The sequence below is a fragment of the Elgaria multicarinata genome, chromosome 2 (genome assembly GCF_023053635.1).
Source record: "Elgaria multicarinata webbii isolate HBS135686 ecotype San Diego chromosome 2, rElgMul1.1.pri, whole genome shotgun sequence".
In the NCBI taxonomy this organism is placed as follows: domain Eukaryota; kingdom Metazoa; phylum Chordata; class Lepidosauria; order Squamata; family Anguidae; genus Elgaria; species Elgaria multicarinata.
This window is the reverse complement of record NC_086172.1, coordinates 71,704,621-71,727,912: the sequence shown is the minus strand read 5'-3', so window position 1 is coordinate 71,727,912 and position 23,292 is coordinate 71,704,621. Positions and strand designations below refer to the sequence as shown.

At 42.0% G+C, this 23,292-nt stretch overlaps 1 protein-coding gene across 1 annotated transcript in view; it reads right to left on the bottom strand.

Annotated features, from left to right (window-relative positions):
* The window catches only part of CNTNAP5 (contactin associated protein family member 5), a 417,358-nt gene that overhangs the window by 13,617 nt on the left and 380,449 nt on the right, over window positions 1-23,292 (bottom strand). Inside the window, exons 20-21 of the mRNA XM_063116699.1 lie at window positions 18,357-18,487; window positions 13,755-13,842 (exon numbers count right to left, since the gene is read on the bottom strand). Of these exons, the coding sequence (XP_062972769.1) occupies window positions 13,755-13,842; window positions 18,357-18,487 (219 nt within the window). The remainder of the gene's footprint in view (window positions 1-13,754; window positions 13,843-18,356; window positions 18,488-23,292) is intronic.

Here is a 23,292-nt window from a genome sequence, read left to right as displayed (position 1 = left end):
TACCCGAGCTCTGGCATCTGAGTCGTTATTTCCTTTCTTCGTCTTCTTCCATCCGCAATGCAATTCTCAAGATTTCTTTATCCAATTTCCCAAAATTTGTGTTTTTTTAAAACGTGTGCAAGTGTGCACATATTCATTTGCACAAATGTGCATTTACCCACCCACCCCAAATTTGTGTTTTCTATGGTGGAAAATGCATATTTCCAGATAGAGCAACTAAAGAATCCTACCTGAAAGCCTGGATAGCCATTGCCAGCCAGTGTCAACAGTACTGGGCTAGATGGACCAATGGTCTGACCTAGCAAAAGGCAGCTTCCTTTATTCCTAGTTCTACCTCCTGGATCCAGATATACAGAACCAAAACTATCTTCTCCCCTTAATAACTGAAGGATATATGGCATACAGGCTTAAGCAATAAAAGTTCTAGGTCAGCTTTATAAGATCCAACATGCCATGCTCTCCTCAATCCTATGTATATTTACTGAGAAAAAGACCACTGAGTTTAAGAAGAGAGCAAAGGATTTTAAACTCAGAGTGTGGTTTTTTTTGAACTTTTTTAAAAAATTAATTGCAAATATACATGTTGATAGAGGGAAGCAAGCAAGAAGGCTTTCAGAAAGGCGTTCTAGTCTGAAAGCCATATCTGATTCCCGGAGCAAGTGCAGCAGTCATTGCTACTATTACTAAGAAACCATTCTTCTTGGAGCAAGTTCAAAATGGTCTTTCACCCTCTCTTGGCACACCCATTCAGGCAGGGCTTTTTAAGTAGGCATACATCACATTCCAGCCATTTGGGAGTGCTGATGTTTAGCTTTGAAAACCATCAGTAGAGACCAAGCCCCAACAAGTTACCAAAAAGTAGAATTCCTTGGAACAGTAAAGTATCACATCCCAAGTAAAGAATTTGGCTTTTATCACATATAATCAGTGCTTTAGAACAAACTCTTGATGACATTCTCCTGAGTATAAGTCACACATTCTTACACTAATTTTGCCCACACATTTTTAAACATCCTGAAAGACTGTATTTTAAAGTCTAAAACACGCAATGGGACATGACCATTTTTGTTCAGTCTCAAAAGCCATCTACTCTACCCTTCAAAGCAACACAACCACGCCCATATTATTTTCATTTTTAATCAGGGCTCACAATGTGGACTATTGTAATAAGAAAAGACTTGATTGATGCAACATAATGGTGAGCAACGAATGCCAAACAAAGGAATACAAGATTCTTTTGATAGCAGACAGCTGCAATTGAGAGAGCAACGGCTTCATCTAAAAATAAAGCTAGAAGAGAGAATCTCAGGGGGACAGAAGGCGGAGACTTTGCAACCTTCTATTTCGACAACCCTCCCTAAAGGGATCCTATAGATACTCTCTGGAGTGTAACATAAGACACAGCAATTAAGTAATATTACCGTGCAAACTCTATTTCTGAAAATAGTAGCAGTCTCCAAAGAGGGATGTAGAATGTTTTTCTCTCAACACGAAGTGGCTCCCCCGCCCTTACACAGACACACAGACACACTCACTCAGCTCATTCTGAGAACAATGTGGAACTGGGCCATGTAGGAGGAACCAATAGTTCTAACTAAAGGCTAGTATGAATTGTACAATTCTTAGGTTTCAGAACTATTAGCTCATAATAGCTTGTGTTCAGAATATGTGCTCAAACCTCCCAGTAGTAGGATGGCCGCTTGTACATTGTCAAATAAGAGGACAAAAGAGGAACCAGATCTGCACAAATTCTACATATGGTGATTTGTAGGTAGAGATACAAATTTAGAAATAATAATTATAATTGAATTAGAAAAACAATACATTTCACCATCATGAGGAAGACTGACCAAGTGACCTGTGTGCCTGCTCAGTCTGTTGTCCAGGTGGATGGGCAACTTCAAGGCCTCTGCTCTCCCTCCTTAGGGTTCTTTGTCTTTGAAGCAGACTTGGACTGGACAGCCCACCAAATAGAGGACACCTTCAAATAGAGAACTGTCTTCTGCCAGCTGTCCAAAATAGACAACTGTCCTCTGTAAACTAGCACATCTGACCATCCTACCCAGCAGCCCAGTTTCAGATGGATTTCACCACAGAAACCCCTCAATCTCCTGACATATTCACACAAAGAGATCCCCAAGTAGACCACCTTCCCTTTTTCAATCAGGAACATTTCGTACTCACAGAAAACTGTTCAGACTGAACACATGGTGAGAGCAGTGGGAAATTGGGATCTTGCTGGCCCTGCCATTTCCCACTCCAATGCTTTGTTGGCTCCACAACTTGGTATGAGTTGGCAATAGCACATAACACATATTCTAATGTACAGACCTCCTGTACGGCAAGGTCCGTAAGGATGCAGTCCTATCAATTGTGCCCTCAGTGATTGGAAGACCATGAACTTGGAGGCGTCCAATCATCCAATGCAGAGCAGAAGGAGCGGCAGAGGTTATATTCACCTCCCCATTGCCATCCTCCTGCCCTGCAGTTTATTTCAGATGGGAACCCTAATCAGTGAGGGTTTCAGGATAACTCATACACTGGCCTCCCTGCCCACCGGAATGCCCCCTTTTCTTCTTGTTTCTAAGGTCAGAGACAGTGCTCCAACCTCAGAAGGGGGAGTTGGAGATCTCCTCCCTCCCTTGCAGTTGACTCAAAAAGAACCACATCAGCTGCTTTTCAGAGCAGCTGATGTGGTTCTTTTTGAGTCAACTGCAAGGGAGGGAGGAGATCTCCAACTCCCCCTTCTGAGGTTGGAGCACTGTCTCTGACCTTAGAAAGGAGAATCCCAACAATCCTATGGTCAGGTGTCTTTTGTTCCATCTTTTGCTCATTGATGGAATCCAACTTTTTGTAGGAGAATTTTGTTCATATACAAATGTACATTTGTGCTCATGGGCATTAGTGCTAATGTACAAGTGCTCATTTGTAAAAATCTCTCCCTGCAACATTTTTTTAAAAACACAACAACAGCGTTCCACAAGTCTGCAGAATCTGCATGACTCAGAAAAAGCCAGTCCACTGTGACATCCCCAGGTTAGATTTACAGAAATCTAATCTCATTTGAATCCATTGTGGATTTCTCCCATATCCCTAGTTAAAGTGCAACAAAATTCCTTGTATCCAAACTTTGGTGACCACTGTGAACATGGGAGTGAGAGAGTCTGAAAACAAGAAGCCACAACACTTTAAGCGCTAACAAGCATTTAACAATTCATCTTTTAAAGACAGGGCACATGTGAGGTCATACATGGAGGTGGAAAATAGATCTTTAGAGACAACAGAACTGTATGAATTCATAAGGTCAAGGATAACTATGACAAGCAAATTTGACATTTTCTAGAAGACTACAGGCAATAACCTTTTGTCAGACATATAATTAGACCAAGTTTTAGTGGGTTGGATCCAGGATCTTTGTTTCACCAGCAGAAGGATAATGCTTGAGGAATGGGATTCTGCTGGTGGAATGGGATTCTGTATACTCTCCCTACAATGTGCACTCCAAATCTTCTCTGGAGGGTCCCTCTAGATTGGAAGAGGACTGCAGAGGGAGAGAAGAGGATGTAGAAGTCCTGTTCACCCAGTACTGTTTGTAAAAGTTTATAACAGTTAGTGCACACTGCCAGGGTTTAGGACAGAATGCAAGAAGATACCATAGTTTAAATATGCATGATGTGTATGCATGAAACCAGGGATTAGAGCAGTAGTACCAAGGTACAGAGCAATGATCTTAAATTAGAAGTTACAATAAAGGTATAAATATCCAAATCCAAACCAAGAGAAATCTATTGCAAAGTCAGTCCGACATCCACTGAAATTATGGAGTAAAGAGCACAAGATTATGTTCATTAACCTCCCTTCCTCTTCCAATATTTTGTGTTGGATTGTGTCCTCAATACTGTTTGATCATTACCACAATCTATTCCCTAATGGATGATGCTCTAAAGTCACATCATGTGAGGCTGCCTGACGCCCTACAGATGGTTTAGACTTCAAATTCCATCAGCCTAAGCCAGCAGGATCAACAGTCAAGAATCCTGGGAGTTGTAGTCCAAGGCATCTGGAGGTCATTGAGGTGCAGGGGGAAAGACCGGCTTAGACTACAGGTGGGGTAAACTTTCTGGACTTGAGGGGGTTTCAGAAATGCCCCATGAAACTAGGACTTTTTTTACAGCTCCCTCATACTGCTTATTTCTTTTCCCAAACCACTCAACTAGTTAAAGGTTGAAAAGGCAATAGTACAGGCTGCCTGCACCAGCAGGAATGAAATACAACGTTAATAAGGGATATTATAAGAAAGAACCACAAAATGCTAAGGGATCACATGTGTACTTCAAACCTTCATCCATGTAATGAGAGACTAGGGCTACAAGATCAAAATCAAGGGCAGCCACCAAATAGTGAGGACACCAATTTAAAAATCAATACATGGTCTTTTGAATAAGGAAAGTACTTCTTCGGGAACTCTGCTATGCAATTTTAAAATGTGTTATTTCATCAAAACTGTTATTTCGGAGAGTTACGGTCATGTTTAAACATCAACCAGCAAAATATATGATAGGTGGGTTGTTTTACACTTTTATGTTTTACATACATTCACCGCTGTAATGAATTTGCCAGGCACTTCCAGGACAAAATCTTTGACATCCGTCAGGACTTAGACTCCAGTGTTATAGCAGTTGAATCTAGTGAGGTGTCCAGAGCGCAGGCTTGTCCTGTTTTCTTGGATGAGTTTCAGTTGGTACAGCTCAAGGATGTGGACAAGGTGCTTGTCCGCGCAACCACCTCTGCTCTGGATCCTTGCCCCTCTTGGCTAATAAAAGCTAGCAGGGATGGAACAGCCGGCTGGGCCAAGGAGGTGATTAATGCCTCTCTACGAGAGGGAGTGGTCCCAGACCATCTGAAAGAGGCGGTAGTGAGACCACTCCTGAAGAAAACTTCCTTGGACCTGGAAAATCTTAGTAATTACAGGCTGGTAGCAAATATTCCATTCCTGGGCAAGGTCCTTTGGGGGGGGCGTTGCGGGCCAGCTCCAGACACTCTTGGATGAGACTGATTATCTGGATTCATTTCAGTCGGGCTTCAGGCCTGGTTTTGGCACGGAAACAGCCTTGGTCGCCCTGTATGATGACCTATGTCGGGAGAAAGACAGGAGAGGGAGTGTGACTCTGTTGATTCTCCTCAACCTCTCAGCGGCTTTTGATACCATTGACCATGGTATCCTTCTGGGATGAGTCGCTGAGCTGGGAGTGGGAGGTACTGCTCTGCAGTGGTTCCGCTCTTATTTGGCAGGTCGGATACAGAAGATGGTGCTTGGGGAACATTACTCGGCCCCGTGGACTCTCATGTATGGGATCCCACAGGGGTCGGTTTTGTCCCCCATGATGTTTAACATTTACATGAAGCCGCTGGGTGTGGTCATCCGGAGCTTTGGAGTGTGCTGTCATCAGTATGCTGATGACACGCAGCTCTATTTCTCCTTTTCATCTTCAGCAGGAGAGGCTATGGATGTGTTGAACCGGTGCCTGGCTGCGACAATGGACTGGATGAGGGCTAATCAACTGAAACTCAATCCAGACAAGACTGATATGCTGTTAGTAGGTGACTCCACTGACAGGATGGGTGTTTGTGTGTTCTACCGGTTCTGGATGGGATTGCACTCACCCTAAAGGAGCAGGTTCATAGCTTGGGGGTTCTTTTAGATCCATCATTGCCACTTGAGGCTCAGGTGACCTCAGTGGCACGGAGTGCCTTCTACAAACTCCGGTTGGTGGCCCAGCTACGCCCCTATCTAGACAGGGATAACCTGGCTTCAGTTGTCCATGCTCTCGTAACCTCCAAGTTAGATTACTGCAATGCACTCTACGTAGGGCTGCCTTTGAAGATGGTTCAGAAGCTGCAGCTTGTGCAAAATGCAGTGGCCAGATTGATTTCGGGAACCAGAAGGTTCGACCATATAACACCTGCTCTGGTCCGCTTGCACTGGCTGCCTGTATGTTTCCGAGCCCAATTCAAGGTGCTGGTTTTGACCTATAAAGCCTTACACGGCTTGGGACCACAATACCTGATGGAATGCCTCTCCCAACATGAATATACCCAGTCACTACATTCAACATCTAAGGTCCTCCTCCTGGTGCCTACTCCGAGAGAGGCTCGGAGTGTGGCAACGAGGGACAGGGCCTTTTCGGTGGTGGCCCCCAGACTGCTCGGCTGGCACCAACGCTGCTATCTTTCCGGCGCCAGGTTAAGACTTTCCTCTTTGCCCAGGCATATGGCGGCACATCTTAATCACCCACATGTTTAGTTTTTTTTTTTTTTGATGGTTTTTAATGATTTATGTGTGTATGTTCTGTGTTTTAGAATTTTAAATTTTGTATACTCGTTTTATCTTAACTTTAGAATTTCTGTAAACCGCCCAGAGAGCCCTGGCTTTGGGAGCGGTATATAAGTGCAATAAATAAATAAATAAATAAATATTCCAGCTAGGGGAGGATGGATTTTCCACAGAGTTTTCTTTTTCTTTTTCTCTTTTAGGGGAGTGTAGCCTTCTGTAGTTTGGCAGTGTTGCATGCTCCACATAGCTTCTGGTTTTCTTTTAGAATTTCTATTTTTAATTTCTGAACTGGTTTGTGTGTGGTTCCCTCTGATTCATTCATTTAACTTTTCCCTTGCAGGTAAGCTATGTGCATGAGCGACTGTGCACATCAAAAGTGCCCCGTTTTATTTAATGGAAAATCCAGTAGTTTAATTTAAGCTCCTTTACCACCTTTAAGAATTCCCAGTTGAGTAACACATACAGACGGAAAAGAGACTGCCTGCAAGCCATGTAATTAATTCCATCGAAAGGCTAGACCAGTTTCATAGTTTTACCCTGATACAGATAAGGAGATCCGCATCTCGATGTTGTATTCAAGAGCAGCTATAGATTTTAAAGCACTGAACAATGTCTGCCTGTTAGCTTCAGTTAAATGGAGCCTTCAGCTAATATATCAAGTGGTCTGAATATACAAGGAAAGGTGCTGGAGCATGCACATACTTGCATGATTAAATAAAAGGGGGAAATTGCTTGGATATGTTATCATGTGTGCACTACAGGGTCTATTTCTTTTTATACATTGCATCACTTGCAAACCATACTGGAAGGCCTTGTGCGCCTTCTTGTAGAAGTATAGCTGGATTACCATTACCCAGGATGGAAATACATCTGAGTAACCACTGGATTTTATATTTCCAAATGGGGGGATCCAACATTTCCCCCTTCTGTCTTCCCAGCAACCCTAGGGGCTTCTCCAGGCCCAACTTTTCCACCTTCACCTGATATGCAGAGCCTAATTTGAATGTCTGCTGAGCCCTCCTCCATCACCTCACTTTAGGACTCTGCAGATACTGTGACTTCACCATCAAGACAGGGGTTTTGCTTTCCATTTTATTAATTCATTCATTCATTAACTAAACGTAACTCATTAAGTGTAGCTGTGGAATAGGAGCAGGTAATTGACTGTCTTAAAATCCAGAATGAAATTCAAAGGAAAGGAATATCAGGAGCACCCTAATTCTAGCTAGTGGCTAGAAAGACAAGGAGAGATAAGCAGAGGGGGTGCTCCAGCCTAGCAAGATTTGGTGGCTTCTTGTAAGAGCGCTGGAAAGGCCAGTCCAGATAGGTTTGCCTGGCATCTACTTCATGGACTTTTAGGTTCCAAGTAAAGACTTTTTTTAAAAAAATGATCCAAGACTTTTTAGGGTGTTTCAAAGGCTTCTTTCTTTCTTTACTATTTTTACACAACCTCTTAGAATTTACCATTTTAGAACCTGCCTATGCTGCGGGATTTTTATGGTAGTGCTTGATTGTATTGGTATTTGTATGTTTACCATTTAATGCTTTATTTTAATTTTTGAGGTACACAGTTTTATTTGCTCTGCTTATTTGCTCAGTTTTATTTATCGGCACTCAGAAGCAGTGCAGATAAATAAATAAATGGCTATGTTGTCTTTAATTCACCAATGAATTTATATAGGGTTTATGGTGCTTTACAGAGTAAAAGTGAACAGACTCCTGCCCCGAAGGAGCTCCAAAGCTAGTATTTGATACATATTCAATTAGAGATCAATCCTGCGGCTCCCAGATGGTGTCTGTGGAGCCATAGGATGCCCCAGCTCTCCTCCATGCTGTAGACAACACCAGCTATGACTGCAGAGGAGGAGATCCAGCATGGATATTGTCCCTACCACTGGATAAAGCACCAAGGCTCCTCCTCTTCTGAGGTAACTGTTGCAATCTGAGAAGAGGAAGGGAAGGGTAGAAAGGGGGTCACGAGGACACAGATCTGTCAAATCCACAAGTCTCTCCATTCCGAGCCCTAAAACGGTAGGTGAACTACATGGACCTCTGAACCATCTAGGTCAAAATACATTGGGAGAAACAGAAGGCTAAAAAGCCCCTGTTGTTCCTTCCACCTTGCTAGGTAGGCCTTCAGATAGACGGAGCCCTCCATCTATCAAACGTCAGTCCTTTAGGCTTGTCCTATCAAGCACCAGTCCTTCAGGATCTTAGTCAATGAAGAAAAAAAGAAAGGACTGAGGTAGAGCAGTCAGGGAACAAACAAACAAACCAAAAACCAAAGAGAAGAACATGAGAGATGATTTTTGCAAAGGAGTGAGAGTCCCAGTTGGTCCAGAGATCTTCATTTGGGTTTCTGTTTAGGTATCATTTCATTTTCTCCATTTCCTTGAGTGGCAGGGCTTCTGATACTTTCTATAATATTTGTTGATTCACACACATAGAAGTTAGACAGGGAAAGGAGGAAGATACACAGCAGTATTTGTCTTTAAAGCAACATCAGACCGCATTCAAGAAAAAGTTCAACCACACACACACAAATACACTACCTCTTCTTGACAGCTACCTCCAAAAGTTTACATTTCTTTCTTTTGTTTAGTAAAAAAAAATGAACAAAAAGACCTCTTTTTTTGAGCCCCTATCCAAACAGGTGGAATGGGGGTTTGGTATACTATTAACCACCAAAGAACATTAATCAAGAATATTCTGCTATCAATCTGTACAAAAACTCAGGGAGTGGCTGTTTTGCATATCCAAGGAGCATGCCTGCAGCTGTATCACACACACTGTGCATTGTGTAGGTTCAAAATTAAAATAATAAAATAACTTAATCTAAATAGATAATCATTCTAAGAAAGAGTTTCATCCCCCCACCCCCTGAAAGTTAATATTGGTCAGGCTCTGAAAAATAAGGCAGAGAGTTCACTTGTTATGAAATGTCCTGTGAAAATCTTGAGGAACACACAGCACATGCACCCTGTACTTTTAAACATTGTAATGTGAATTGGGGGCACTTATAAAAATATCCCTCACCGGAAAATTTAAGAAAGGTGAATGAATTCAAACACAAAATAGAATTGGAGTCCTTCTGATGTTACACTGATATTTAACTGTGATACCGTAGAAATTTTAACAGTGAGGTTTTTTTGCAATAATTATTTGTCTCCGATAAAGTTGGCAATCAAAACAACATCCCTACAGGAGGTGTCACCCCAAGGTAAGCAAAACACAGAATTATTTTTTGCATGTTTTTTAAGGTTACTGGCCACAGTGAGATGGATTAAGGATGTTGCCGAACCTAACACAATACATATATTTTGAAGATTCACAAGTCCACAGGTAGGACCAGTCCATTTTGAAGATGGTCCTAGAAGAAAAAAATCAACAATTCCTAACAAAGAATGTTCAAAACATAGGGACAAAGGAGATGAATTATCGCTGAACCTTTTTCACAGCCTTTCTGATTTTGTCTGCAAGAAACAAGGGGCTTTGCTAGACCTGCTGGCTTACGCCGGCAGGGAGGCGGGGCCAAGGGGCGCTAACGTTAGCGCGCCTCGCCCAGGCTTCCAGACGGCGGAGCCACAGGGAGGACGCAAGCCCTGCGGCGTCCGCCATTTTTTTTGTTTTTTGTTTAAAGGGGCTGCGGGTGGCCCGAAGACTCCGGGAAGGTAAGTGGCTTTTTTATTTTATTTTTAAAAACGGGGGGGGGGGGGAGAATGGGAGGGTGGGTGCGATCGCGCCGCCGCCGCCCGAGCAAGCAGCCGAGCAGCGCTTGCCCGGGCAATGCCCGGGATGGGGCGGCATTGCCCGGGCAAGCGCCGCTCGGCTGCTTGCTCGGGCGGTGGCGGTGCGATTGCACCCGCCCTCCCCCCGTGCCACCCACCCTCCCATCCTTCGCCCTCCCCTGTCTTCCCCCCCCCGCCGATGGGCACAGCACTCCTATGAGCGCTGTGCCAGGTTCGCGGATTTTCGTGGCTCCTCGCGAGTAAGCGAGGAGCCGCGAAAAGCCGTGGAAGTCTCCACACTTCCCCCAGCCCCGGCCTGAGGCCGGAGCTGGGGAAAAAGCACGCCATAAGCGACTTAGCTTATGGCGCGCTAGACCAGGCCTCACTGCGGCCTGCCGCCGGATTCCCCTGTACGTCAATCGGACGCACAGCAGGGAAACCAGGTTGGAAGGCGCGCTAAGGCCTGGTCTAGCAAGGCCCAAGCACTTCTCCAGATATCCTTGCAATGTTGTTATTGTTGTTGTTGTTGTTATGATTGCAATGGCTTTTTAACAAAAGTATTGGGGACTGAAATTTTGTCTGCCGCAGTGTGTGTGTGTGTGTGTGTTTGTTGAGATGGGATGGAGGAGTGTTTAATTCCTTCCTGCTGAGCCATTTCTCCACTTAAAATCCCTACAGCTGTTTTCCCATACCATAAGAACATAAGTGCCATGCTGGATCAGACCAAGGGTCCACCTAGTCTAGCACTCTGTTCACAAAGTGGTCAACCAGCTATCGACCAGGTACCAACAAGGCAGGACATGGTGCAATAGCATCCTCTCACCCATGTTTCCCAGCAACTGGTGCACAAAGGTTTACTGCCTTGAATACTGGAGACAGCACACAACCATCAGGGCTGGTAGACATTAATAGCCTTCACCTCCAGGAATTTATCCAACCCCCTATTAAAGCCATCCAAATTGGTGGCCATCACTACATCTTGTGGTAGTGAGTTCCATAATTTAACTATGTGTGTGAAGAACTACTTCCTCTTATTTGTCCTCAATCTCCCACCAATCAGATTCATGGGATGATCCCAGTTCTAGTATTTTGAGAGAGGGAGAAAAATGTCTCCCTATCCACATTCTCCATAGTTGCATAACTTTGTAAACTTCTATCATGTCTCCCCTTAGCCTCCTTTTTTCCAAGTTAAACAACCCCAGTTGATGTAACCTTCCCTCATAGAGGAGATGCTCCAGCCCCTTAATCATTTTAGTTTCACTTTTCTTTACTTTTTCCAGCTCTATAATATCCTTTTTTAGGTGTGGTAACCAGTGTGTGGTCACACCATAGATTTGTATAAAGGCAGTAAGATACTCTCAGTTTTATTCTCAATTCCTTTTCTTATAATGCCTAACATGGAGTTTGCCTTTTTTACAGCGGCTGCACACTGGGTGGACATTTTCATCAAGCTGTCCACCACAGTCCCAAGATCTCTTTCTTGTTTGGTCACCGCCAGCTCAGATCCCATTAGGTTATACTTGAAGTTGGGTTTTTTGGCCCCAATGTGCATCACCTTACACTTGCTTACATTGAACCACATCTGCCATTTGGACGCCCAATCTCCCAGCTTGGAAAGAACCTTTTGGAGCTCAACACAATCCCTTTGTTTTTTAACAACTTTAAATAGTTTGGTGTCTTCAGCAAACTTCACTCCTAATTCCAGATCATTTATGAACAAATTGAAAAGGTTTGGTCCCAATACCAGTCCCTGTGGGACCCCACTATTTACTTCCCTCCATTGGGAGAATTGACCATTTATTCCTACTCTCTGTTTTCTGTTCTCTAACCAGTTACTGATTCAAGAGGACCTCTCCTCTTATTCCATGACTACTATGTTTTTTCAGGAGTCTTTGGTGGGGGAGTTTATCAAAAGCAGTCTAAGTAAACAATGTCTACAGGATCACCCCTGTCTACATGTTTGTTGACACTCTCAAAGAATTCTAGTAGATTAGTGAGACAGGACTTGCCATTGTGGAAGCCATGCTGGTTCTTCGTCAGCAGGACCTGGCCTTCTATATGCATACTAATTTTGTCTTTAATAATGCTTTCAAACAAGTTACCTGGAACAGATGTCAAGCTAAACAACCTGTAATTTCTCGGATCCCCCACCCCTGGATTCCTTTTTAAAAATTGGTGTTACATTGGCCGTCTTCCAGTCCTCTGGTACAAAGGTTGAGCTTAGGGACATGTTGGATATTTTTGTGAGGAGGTCTGCAATTTCATATTTGAGTTCTTTGAGAACTCTACCATCTGGGCCTGGTGATTTATTTACTTTCAATTTGTCAATAAGGTGGAGAACTTCATCTTTAGTCACCACTATTTGCCTCACCACCAAGGAGAATCCCACAACTGAATGAAGATGGGTGAATTTTTGACCAGTTTATCCGTTATGATCTAGTATGCAAAATCTCATGCCACAATATATGTGTTAACCTGCAGTCCTATGCACACATACATAGGAATAAAAACCATTTAACCCAGTTGGGTCTACTTTGAAACATGCATGTTAAAGTCTTTGACGTGTTCCAAGTCTCTTTGCTTTTTTGTTATTATTATCATTATGCTTCTCACCTAAGCTGGGCTATAACAAGAGTCCTAAATAAATGATTAAATATCTGTCTACCTTGTGGGCTGGTACTTGGAAGAAAATGTCAACAAGCTACTGTGTTGTTGTTGTTTTCAGAGTCACAACTCTGCTGCCCAGCACAACTCCCAAACTCTGCTAGCCCTTCCCAATTCTGCCACCTTGTATGCTACTGCTCTGCATCACCTTTCAACACATCCTTCTTTTTCCTATACAGATATGATCTCAAAGGGTACTTCCAGGTGTTAGGATCCTAGTGCTAACATTCAAAATGTACTGTGCAGCTATTCCATCTTTTCTTCCTTACTAGTTTTCATTTTTGATTTTATGGTAACAAAAAAAAAAGAGAGGGGTGGGACATCACCGGAGGGCTATAAATTGAAGACAATGTAGTTTTGATGCCCCCTCCCTGCCCCCCCCAAATAATGAATAAGGTAGGGCAATCACACACACACACACACACACACACACACGCACGCACAAACGGCTCCTCAGAAAGCCCCCTGAAACTGTCTGTGTTAAGCATGCTGTCAGGTGCCTTTTGTCCTGTAATCTGCCCATCAACAGAATTGGATTTTTTTTTCAGTTCCAAAATTTGTGCAAATGTGAATTTGTGCAAATTCTCCCAAATGTGTAAATTCTCTCAAATGTGCCGTTTTTATGCTTTAGCTTATAGGGAAAATGCACTTTTTTGGCTGTTTTTTTTTCCTTAAAAAATAATATTTTTATGTATTTTTTATGACAAAATTTGCACAAAATTCCCAAAGGTTAGGAAAATGGTCCGTAAGTCCGCAGACTTCACCTGACAGGGGAAAAACTGGTCTGCAGCAGAATGCATGGGTCAGCTTAATACAAATCTGAACTTATTCAGTTCCATTGGAGATTTCTTTGACATGACTAAAGGAGAGCCAGATATAGCTCCTGTCACTAGATATATCCAAGGTGTAAGCAACATTATGAGACAGAGTGAAAACAAAAGCAAGACCATATGTATCCAGAATAATACACTGAATGGAAGAGCATAGGGTAGTCATCTACAAATGAACAAACCATCACCAATGCCTACCTGTGACTTTCCCTAAGGACAGAGATTTGATGGCCCTGAAGTCAGCCTCTGAAGAAAAGTTGTGCTTGACTTTGAGAACCTGGTCAATCTGAAAGAGAAGAGAAGGGCCAATAAAAGTAATTGCATTATTATGGCATGTAGAGAAAGCCCTGGAGTTTCTATAGCACAAGCCTTGTTGCCGAAACCCAAATAATAACTTCCCCTGCTGGAGTTCTGCTTCCATGGACAGCAAAAAGTGCCTTAATTCTACAGAAAAGGCTAAAAGATATGGCAAAATGTCTTTACAGCAGGATTTTGAAGAAACCTTCCTTACAGGAAACTTTATATAATATCTGGTAAGTGCTTTGGCCCCCACAGTCAATCCACCTAGATTAAGCTCTGATTGCAATAAATAAACAAGCGAAGAGATGAACTCTGGTTAGATGCTTCCCATCCAGGGTTAGCACTATTCTGGGATAGGTATAAAGGGTGATATCAGTTTGACATGTGATAGAGTGGCATAATAATTGCCACTCTATGTCATTTATCTGTACATTCATTTGTCTGTACATTCAAGAAAGTTGAATGTACAGACAAAGCTAGTATATCCAATGTATAACTTTGCTTATAAGGTTAATGCCATTTATTTGCCTGTGCTAGGGATCATAAGGAAGCTGCTACTTTGCTGTCTCATGATTGAATTTGATCTGGACTTAAGCTATTTGATGATGCATTATAGGATATTTTTTTTTTAAAAAAATAATTTTGTAGTTGTACATTTCTACATTCTACAGTACACTCAATGCTTCACAGAAAGCAGGGGATACATACAAACACACACACACACACACACACGATACATATGCATAATTATTATTTTATGACTCAGATCTTCATTAAAGTTCTATCAGACATTCATTTTTGCTTGTGTCAAAGGAAGGAATCATTAGAATAATATGCAATTAGTTCCACTGATTACAATTTCATTAATTTGTAATTCAGGGAACTAGGGTGCAGGCATTTTATTTTTGGGAAATTTATTTATTACATTTATATCCTGCCTTTTTTCCTCCAAAGAACCCAGCATACTTAATACTCCTCCTCTCCATTTTATCCTCACAACAACAACTCTGTAAGGTAGGCTGGGCTGAGAATCTGTTACTGGCCTAAAGTCACCTAGTGAGCTTCCATGGCTGAGTGGGGACTAGAACCCGGGTCTTCCTATTCCCAGTCCAGCAGTCTAGCTACTACACCACACTGACTCTGAAATGTGTTCAAAGTCATTAGCGCAAACCTGAACAGAATTCTTATGTAATTAATTGTGTTCCATTCGCTAGGACCACGATTCTTCAAGTACAATGCGACCTTTGTATGGCAACATGAATAGTTCCTAAGAAAGGTTCAAGCAGGATGTGACACTTTGAAAACATTTTGAAGACTGTATAGGGAGTGTGTCCTGGGCCCCAAAAGATGTCACTACTGTTATAAACCGTTATAAAGCAGTAGTGTAGATTCTGCCCAAGTAGTGCTGTGCTGAAAATTTATTCCACATTCTTTCCAACCCTTCTCATTTAGTTTGAAGGAAAAGAAATTGCTTTTGAAAACATTTTTTAAAGAGGAAGAAAATTTAAGTGAAATTCTTGTGGTTGCGGTGAGGATTCTCACACTACTTTAGTTACAAGGTAGCCAAACAGCATGTGTATGTGGTGTGTGTGTGTGTGTAGCCTCTCTTTCATTGTATGATCATCTCTCAGGCAGCCTGCAGCCTGCTCAGCTTTCTGTGCTTCAATGAAAGCCCAGGGGAAGACATCATACATTCCCCATGACACCATTTCAGCCCAGGAAGTTCAGGAGGCTGCAGAATGATTAAGAGATGTATAATAGGGAAACAGCAGCAGCAGCAACAAACAAACAGACCACACACACACACACACACACAGCACCCTTAGCCACCTCTCACCTATAGGGCAAGCTCAAAAACACCACCAGGAGAAATTCTAAAGCACCCGGAAATTGAGGTAGAAAAATGCAAATCTCTTTCTTCCGGAAATCGGAGGACAGATTTTGGCACACAACATAAATTCCCCCAGCTTGTGTCTGCTTTAAATAAGCTATTGGGTTCATTGTACCTGCCTTTCGTGCATTCCAGGCCACTAGTAATATAAGCTATTCTACTTGCACTGATAAATGGTACCGGGAATGAATGATACCAATCTTTATTTTATTTCTTGCTGGGGTTTTTTTTTTAAAAAAATATTATTTTGTTCTTCCTTTAGGCCCTTCTTGTATTTGTAACCATGTCATGCAGTGTAGTCCTGTTTGCTCCTTTTTCTATTGATCTGCAACGCTCCAAACCTGGTCAAGACCAAGCTTTGTAGTCTCTTTGGCTTTGCTCTGCCTTAGTTATATTTCAAACCATGTGCCTCGAGCCTTGTCTGTTCCTTGTTATGAGGAAGTTACAGAATACCTTGATTATCAAACCTCCTAGGCTTTCATCCAATTTCACAGGTGAAGGGAGATGGAAAGAAGCAGTGTTTTTCCCAACCCCACTTCCCTTCCTCTTTATCTACATCCTCCCATCGATCATGGAGGCTGGTTTTAGGCACTGGCCTGCATTTCCAGAACTGGCCTTGACACCTGTTTTCATCTTTTCGGGGTGGTGGTGGTGGTGGTAATGGACATCAGTAATATCATTTCTCCCCTTCGGTCCTGGAGCTGCCCGTAGGAGAGCGAGGAATGACATTGTGCATCACTTCTGTGAGGACTGTGTTAGTGGTCATCAGAGTACTCAGTGTCATAGGTGGGAACAGTCTTTGCTTACACAAGTTAGTAGGGCTGTGTAAATCCGGGCCTCAGATTCAAATACTTGAATCATGATGGCCATTTTATGATGGATCTGTCATTTTATGATTGATCCACCATTTTAATGCAGAACGCTATGCAGTGCCTGAGAGGGCTGTACTTACCGGGGCCCAGGAATGGAGAGCTGCCATTGCCTGCTCCTCTGTGCCATCACCCGCTGCTGGCAAGATCAGTCTCCTCCCCTGTGAGATTGGCCAGAAGTTGGTGAACTTGCAGAGGAGGAACCCAATGTCACCAGCAGTGGGTGATGGCACAGAGAAGCCGGAGATCTTGCGGAGGATGAGGCCTATTTCACCAGCAGCGGGCAACAGCACAGAGGAGTGGGTGATGGCTGCAGCAAGTACACATATGTTCCAGGGCCCTGATAAGTATAGCCTTCCTGGGAGTTGTAGGCTATATGGGGGCCTAGGGCTCTGCATTGAAATGGCAGATCCATCATAAAATGGCCATCATGATTCAAATATTCGAATCTGAGGACCAGATTTACACAGCCCTACAAGTTAGCACTTTTATCCATAGGAAAGATAGACAGCGATTATTTACCTATATGAGAGATGTAAAGGAAAACTCTCAGAGACAATATTGTAGTTGGGCTAAACATATCTTTAGCAATTTCAGGGTTAGGGGCCAAACCAGCCCTCCCCAGCCTAGGTCCTTCCAGGTGTTTTGAACTAAAACTTCCATCAACTCACCTAGCATGGCCAAACATGGGATGATGGGAGTTGTAGGCCAAAACATTTGAAGGAGCTTTCACTGGGAAATACTATGCCAAAGCTATTCCTGAAGTGAAAAAGATATCCCTCCTGTAAGAAGTCCATTCCATGTTTTTCGAAGCAGTTCTAGTTTACCATAATCTGGAACAGTTTTCTGACATGGATTTTCTTTAGGACTCAAGTTCTTTCTCTGAAAGTTAGATGATGAAAGATGCTAGTAGGCTTCAATCTAAGTGCCTGATTGATACTAAAGTTGTTGAAATAAAGCCATGCCCTGCTTATTAAACTACTGCATTGTCATCACTTTCTTGGGTCTCTGGAGAATCTTACAGACGTACCCACCCCTGGCCTAGCTTGTTTGCAGCCTGTTTGCTTTGAATTTCATGTCACAGGATGTGGTCTAAACTAGGATCATACGATACTGCAGAATGCAGGTCTGAGTTTAATCTGGATGGGAGACCATTTGGAATTGTATGAACATTATCTTGCATCCTATGTAAGAAAGTCAGGGAATAAATGAATGAATGAATGAATGACAAACCTGCTGCAGTCATGCTAGAGCAAGGGTGGGGTGGCCACATGGTGACAGACATGTGCATGTGCATATACAGGCACACACTTAGCTGGACTGGAGAAGGGCAGAAGAGAGAATGCACACTTCCTACCCTGCCAAACATGGCTGGAAGGGCAGGACGGGATTCTCTTTAAAGTCTTCCACCCTCTGGCATAACTGATCAAGACTGCTGTTTTGCAGATGCTGTTAGCAGTAGGGAAACCATGGTCTGGTAGCTGCTGATCAGCTGGGTACCTGGAAACAGTTGATGGGGCTCTCTGAGTCCCATACAAAGTGGCTAAGGGACAGATGGAGCCTGCAGGCTGTCCACCTGTGTGCAAGAGTTTGACAGAATGGTGAGAAAGCGTTAGATAAAATATTGGGAATTACTCTTTAAAAACAAAGAAGAGCATCAAATATCCTGCTGCTTTGCTCATTGAAGGCAGTGAAATTAAGGAACAGTTGGCAGTAAAAGGTAGTGTGAAAATTAGTTACCTGAATAGTCAGCTCTCTTCCATCTCTATTTATCTTCACATGGTGTAGCTCCCAGTTAGCAAAGTTTCCAGAATCAATTGTGAAAATAAGGGATCTGTCCTTACTCAGTCTGTATCGGACTTGCAAGCTTCCTTAAAAAAAGAAAGGAAAAAGAGAGAAACATTTTGATCTTTAAAAAAGCACCGTTAATTACAATTATTTAATGCATAGGTATGAAGAAGCAGGGAACAAATACAGAGATAAAAGACACACTCAAATAGAAAAAAGGGGCATTTTGCTTTTAGTGGAAGAAATAGAGTTCTGTGTGCACCAGATCAGTCAAATCAAAGATCTGTCTTGAAGATCCTCTAATGGATCTATGTCCCTACCAAACTCCCTCTTAATACAATAGAACCACAGACTTGGAAGGTAGCATGCAAAACCATTCAGACAAGAGCCCTCACAGATCATCCTGTGAATTCCATGCATCTTCAGGATAGTGTGCTGCAAAGGAAGAACAGAACAGGTAGAAGTAAAGTGACCCAAGTGGCAAGAGACTTTAGGGCAAGGAATATATTTACAACATTAAAGTCAAGTTTGATCATTCAAGTCTAGAGCCGTTTGGCCATTATGGTATGAGGAGGGGGGAAAAAGGTTGTTGCACCAAATGCGGTGATAATTCAGTGCTGCACAATCTCATATTGGTGAAGTACTTCTATGGCATATTTACAAATGATAGTTTTGCTACAGACATCTTAACAAGAAAATCATGATTTGTTCAGACAGACAGAAAGAAAAGTGAACATTACACTGATTATTATATTAGCTGTTCAGAAACATTGAAGCAATTCCTTTGATATTTTTTTCACCTCTAAAAACACACCCAAACCAATATTCAAGGGGATAGCAGAATTTCAAGGACAGAAGAAATGTAAAAAGTAGCAGTCGATATGGTACTTTTCTACAGGCCAGCTTCCACCCCCACTTATATTTATTTATTTGTTACGTTTCTTATACTGCCCAATAGCTGAAGCTGTCTGGGCTGTTCACAACAATTAAAACCATAAATACAACACAATAAAATACAACATGAATGTTTTGAAGAATTAAAACTGTAGAATAAAACCAAGGTAAAAACCAACAGCAGTGTAAATATTTAATAATCCGATAACAGATTTAAAAACAATAGAAACCGCAAGACTAAAGTGTCTGGGAAAATAAGGAGGTCTTCCAGAAAGGCTTGCCCAGCACTGAAAAGTCCACAACATAGGTGCCAGGTGAGCCTCTCTGGGGAAGACATTCTACAACATGCCTCCCCAGAGGGGTGCCACAGTGGAAAAAGGCCCCCTCCTCAATAGCTACTTATCTCACATCATCTGGTGGGGGCACTTAGAGAAGGGCCACTGAAGATGATCTTAGGGTCCAGGCAGGTATATACGGGAGGAGACTGTAATCTGGCCCTCAGCTGTTTAGGACTTTGAATGGTAATGCCAACACTTTGAATCTGAATATTACATGAAAGATTATTCAGACATTTGATCCCCCACTTGCAAAATGAAGTCACTACAATGTGATTTTGCTAACATGTAGACTACACTACAAAGCTGCAAAAGGTAGGTAAAGTGATGGCATTGATCAGATTCATATGATCACAGCAAGGGAAATAAGCCATGATGGATTAATTCTTTTGCTGTGTGTGCCAGTCGCATGCCAGTGGAATCTGCATAATTACTGTCACTAGCATGTGTTGCTGGGTGCCATGGCATCTTGGAATGGATAGCAACCCTTAAGTAAGCCATAAGCAGATGTTGGTCTACTGCCCACTCCAAGCAAGCTATGCAGCTCAGGTCAGGATGACGTGACAAGCCATGGTAAAACAGGTGCTCACAGGCACTCGGCATACCGCAACCTCCATAGCTATATTAAGCCATGGTGGACTCTTGTGTTGTGTTGACTGGCCCACTGTATTGGTAAATATGCCTTGACTTGTGAGTTGGGCTTGCAGTGAAGCCTACGGCCAACTTCACACTAGGATTCATTGTTATATAAAGTTGCAATCCCATTTAAACCATCATTCAAACCACTATTAATAAGATTCTTTGAGCTATCTTAAAACAAAATGTAGGGGGAAGAATCCCTTTCAGAATCTAATTGTTTCATTTAAATATGTGACAGAAAGAGAAATATATACAAAAGAACTCTTTTTTTGTATTCTTGCATTTAGATTTTCTAGCTGATTGGAGTTCTATATCACATTATGTCTCGAATAAGAATATGGGTACAACTTATTTTATTTAAATTTCTGTATCATTTCTGCCTCATAATTGCAATTAAAGCAATCACCACATTATGGTTCTGGGAGCTTTATTACAGTCATGGGTTGCTTTGTCATCCTGCCTTTTGGTTTTGTATATCTCAGCACACATGCAAGACACAGAATGTTGTTTAAGCTATGTCTTACTGCCAAGTTATTAGCCAGCCACTTTCATTGAATCACTAGCAGCTTATTTTGCAGTTCTTCTAATTAAATATGTAATCAAGGACTGTATTCCAAGATTATCAAACCAGGGTCAGTCAACAGGCAGGTTGATTGTGGCCTGCAAATAAGCTTAATCTGGCAGCTGGGAAACTCCATCAAATTTTAACAAATGTAAGGTAAATATTCTACCCACAGTTTCATGCAGACATTGAAAATCTCCACAGATTAATGTTCCACCTCTCTTTGAGTTTTGAATTCTAATCACAGACAATACTTGCTCACAGAAGAAATGAGCTATTGTGTGAATTTCAGTTACATTTTATTTTATTGCTTTCTTGTGTGTATTCTAGATAGAATGTCAGAGAAATCCATTTAGGGGTGGAGTCTGGTGGGATTCCTAGGCTCAGCTCCTTCCTCCAGACTTTATTTCGGTTCCCACACTGGCACACTTCAGCAAGTTGGGGCAATTTGCAGATTTTCCTGGAATTTTGCACATTTTTAAGGTTCTGTAATTTGCATGCATTTCTATTTTTCTATTTCCCCCCTTTTGTTGTGAATTTAACAAAATAACAAAAAATAATGAAAAAGAAAAACAAAGAAATATTACATACATGGGAATATCATCATTTCCCCCATCAGATATACCATAAAAATAAATAAATAAATAAAAACAGGGAGAGTTACACATAGGTTTCAAAGAAAGCAGACCAAATATCCATGTACATCCACTTTCAAGTGGTGTTGATATAACACCCGTTCAAATGTTGATAGCATTATTAAGTCCTCAGTCCACTGCATTATGGGACCCGAGCATTTATCCTTTTGATGTGATAGTATAAGTCTTTTAGCGGTCATAAGGGCTCTGAAAATCCATTTGCGCTGACCCTGTGTTAACTTCCAAGAAGCCTGTAGGTAGTTTAGGAGGACATGCACATTGTTCCATATTAAAGATTGTTTCAGTACAATTTGTATGCATTTCTGAGCAATTTGTGCAAGTTATGGCTGAATTTGCATGATTTGCCCAAATCTGGCTGTAATCTGCTCAAATTCAGCCATAACTTGCACAAATTTGGCTGTCATTTGTGCAACATAAACTGTAAAATGTGCAACATCAGCCGTAATTTGCACAAATTGTAGAACCTTTACCCAAAAATGCACACTTCAGAACTCCATCAAGCCAGAAAAGAAATGAATTTCCCAGTGATGGACATCCCTAGTTCTAGAAAAGCAATGAATCACTAATTTGTCCTTTGGTCCACTACTAAGTGTGTCACAACCAGTCTAGCTCACTTAGGCACTTTGTAAAAATTGACTTATGGTTAATTTCTGTCACTTGAGACATGTGCACTTCTGTTTTAATTCTCAATTATTACATCAAGGAGCTCCTGCTGTGATAATGAGCTAAAATCCACTTCTAGTAATCCGTGAAAGAAAGAGAAAGGAGAAAATCTACCATAATGGAACTACAGTTCACCTATGCAGTAAAGATTGGCAAGCAGAGTGGGAAGTCGTCATGCATATAGAGAGTATTTTCTTCCTGGATGAGCATAGAGTACCTCCAGCTTTGAAATATATCTATAAACCCTTTGAAATGAAGGGCAATTCCCCAGGCCATGTTAGTTAGGAGATGGGTTGGTAAGCTAGGAAAAGCTGTGTCAAATCACATGATTATTAAAAAAAAATGCAGGAAAGCTATAAGATATACTATAAACTGAAGGGAGCAGCCCAGTGAGCCATGTTGTGAAAATCACCTTAAAATTATTCTTAAATATCAGTGCATTTGGACATCGACCGTAGATGATACATTATCCAAACTACAATTTCCCCTTGAACTTCATAAAAGAAGCCTGTTAGAACACAGATTGGGGATTAAATAGCTATTTTGGGGCTAACATCTTGTTTTTTCCCTTTGAATGACAGTCCTGTCTTGCCCATACTATATCACGAAGTGCTTCTGAAACACCCATCAGTTTAAAAAGAAATCAGCCATGTGGCATGGAGGCTGCTCTCCAAAAAACATGTCCAACAACAGGGTATTCCAAAATATGTCCACCCAGAAAGGTGACCACATACATATTGCCCCCCTACCCCAGAAAGGAATTGTATCACCCCAAAAGAGAACAAAAAAGTCTGCCCTCTGAAACATAGGACACATGGCCACCTTTCCACCCATTGACTCTTAGGTAAGTGCGTATTGCAGGCCAAATCTGCCTTGGGTGCATGGAATAGTTGCACTATTCTTTGCATCTAGACAAAAGCTTACAGTAATAAATGTCCTATGTTTCTTGTAAAACATACACATATACATAAAGTTCCATAGGGCAACAACTTCTGAATAAGCTAGACACAGTAGGTATATTACTAGGTATGTGCTCCGCTCCAATTAGAAGCGCAGAAGCAGGAGCGAATTGGCCTGCTCCGCCTTGCCCAGAGGCGGAGTAGAAGCGGACCGCGGACCCCTAGAAGCAAGGCGAAGAG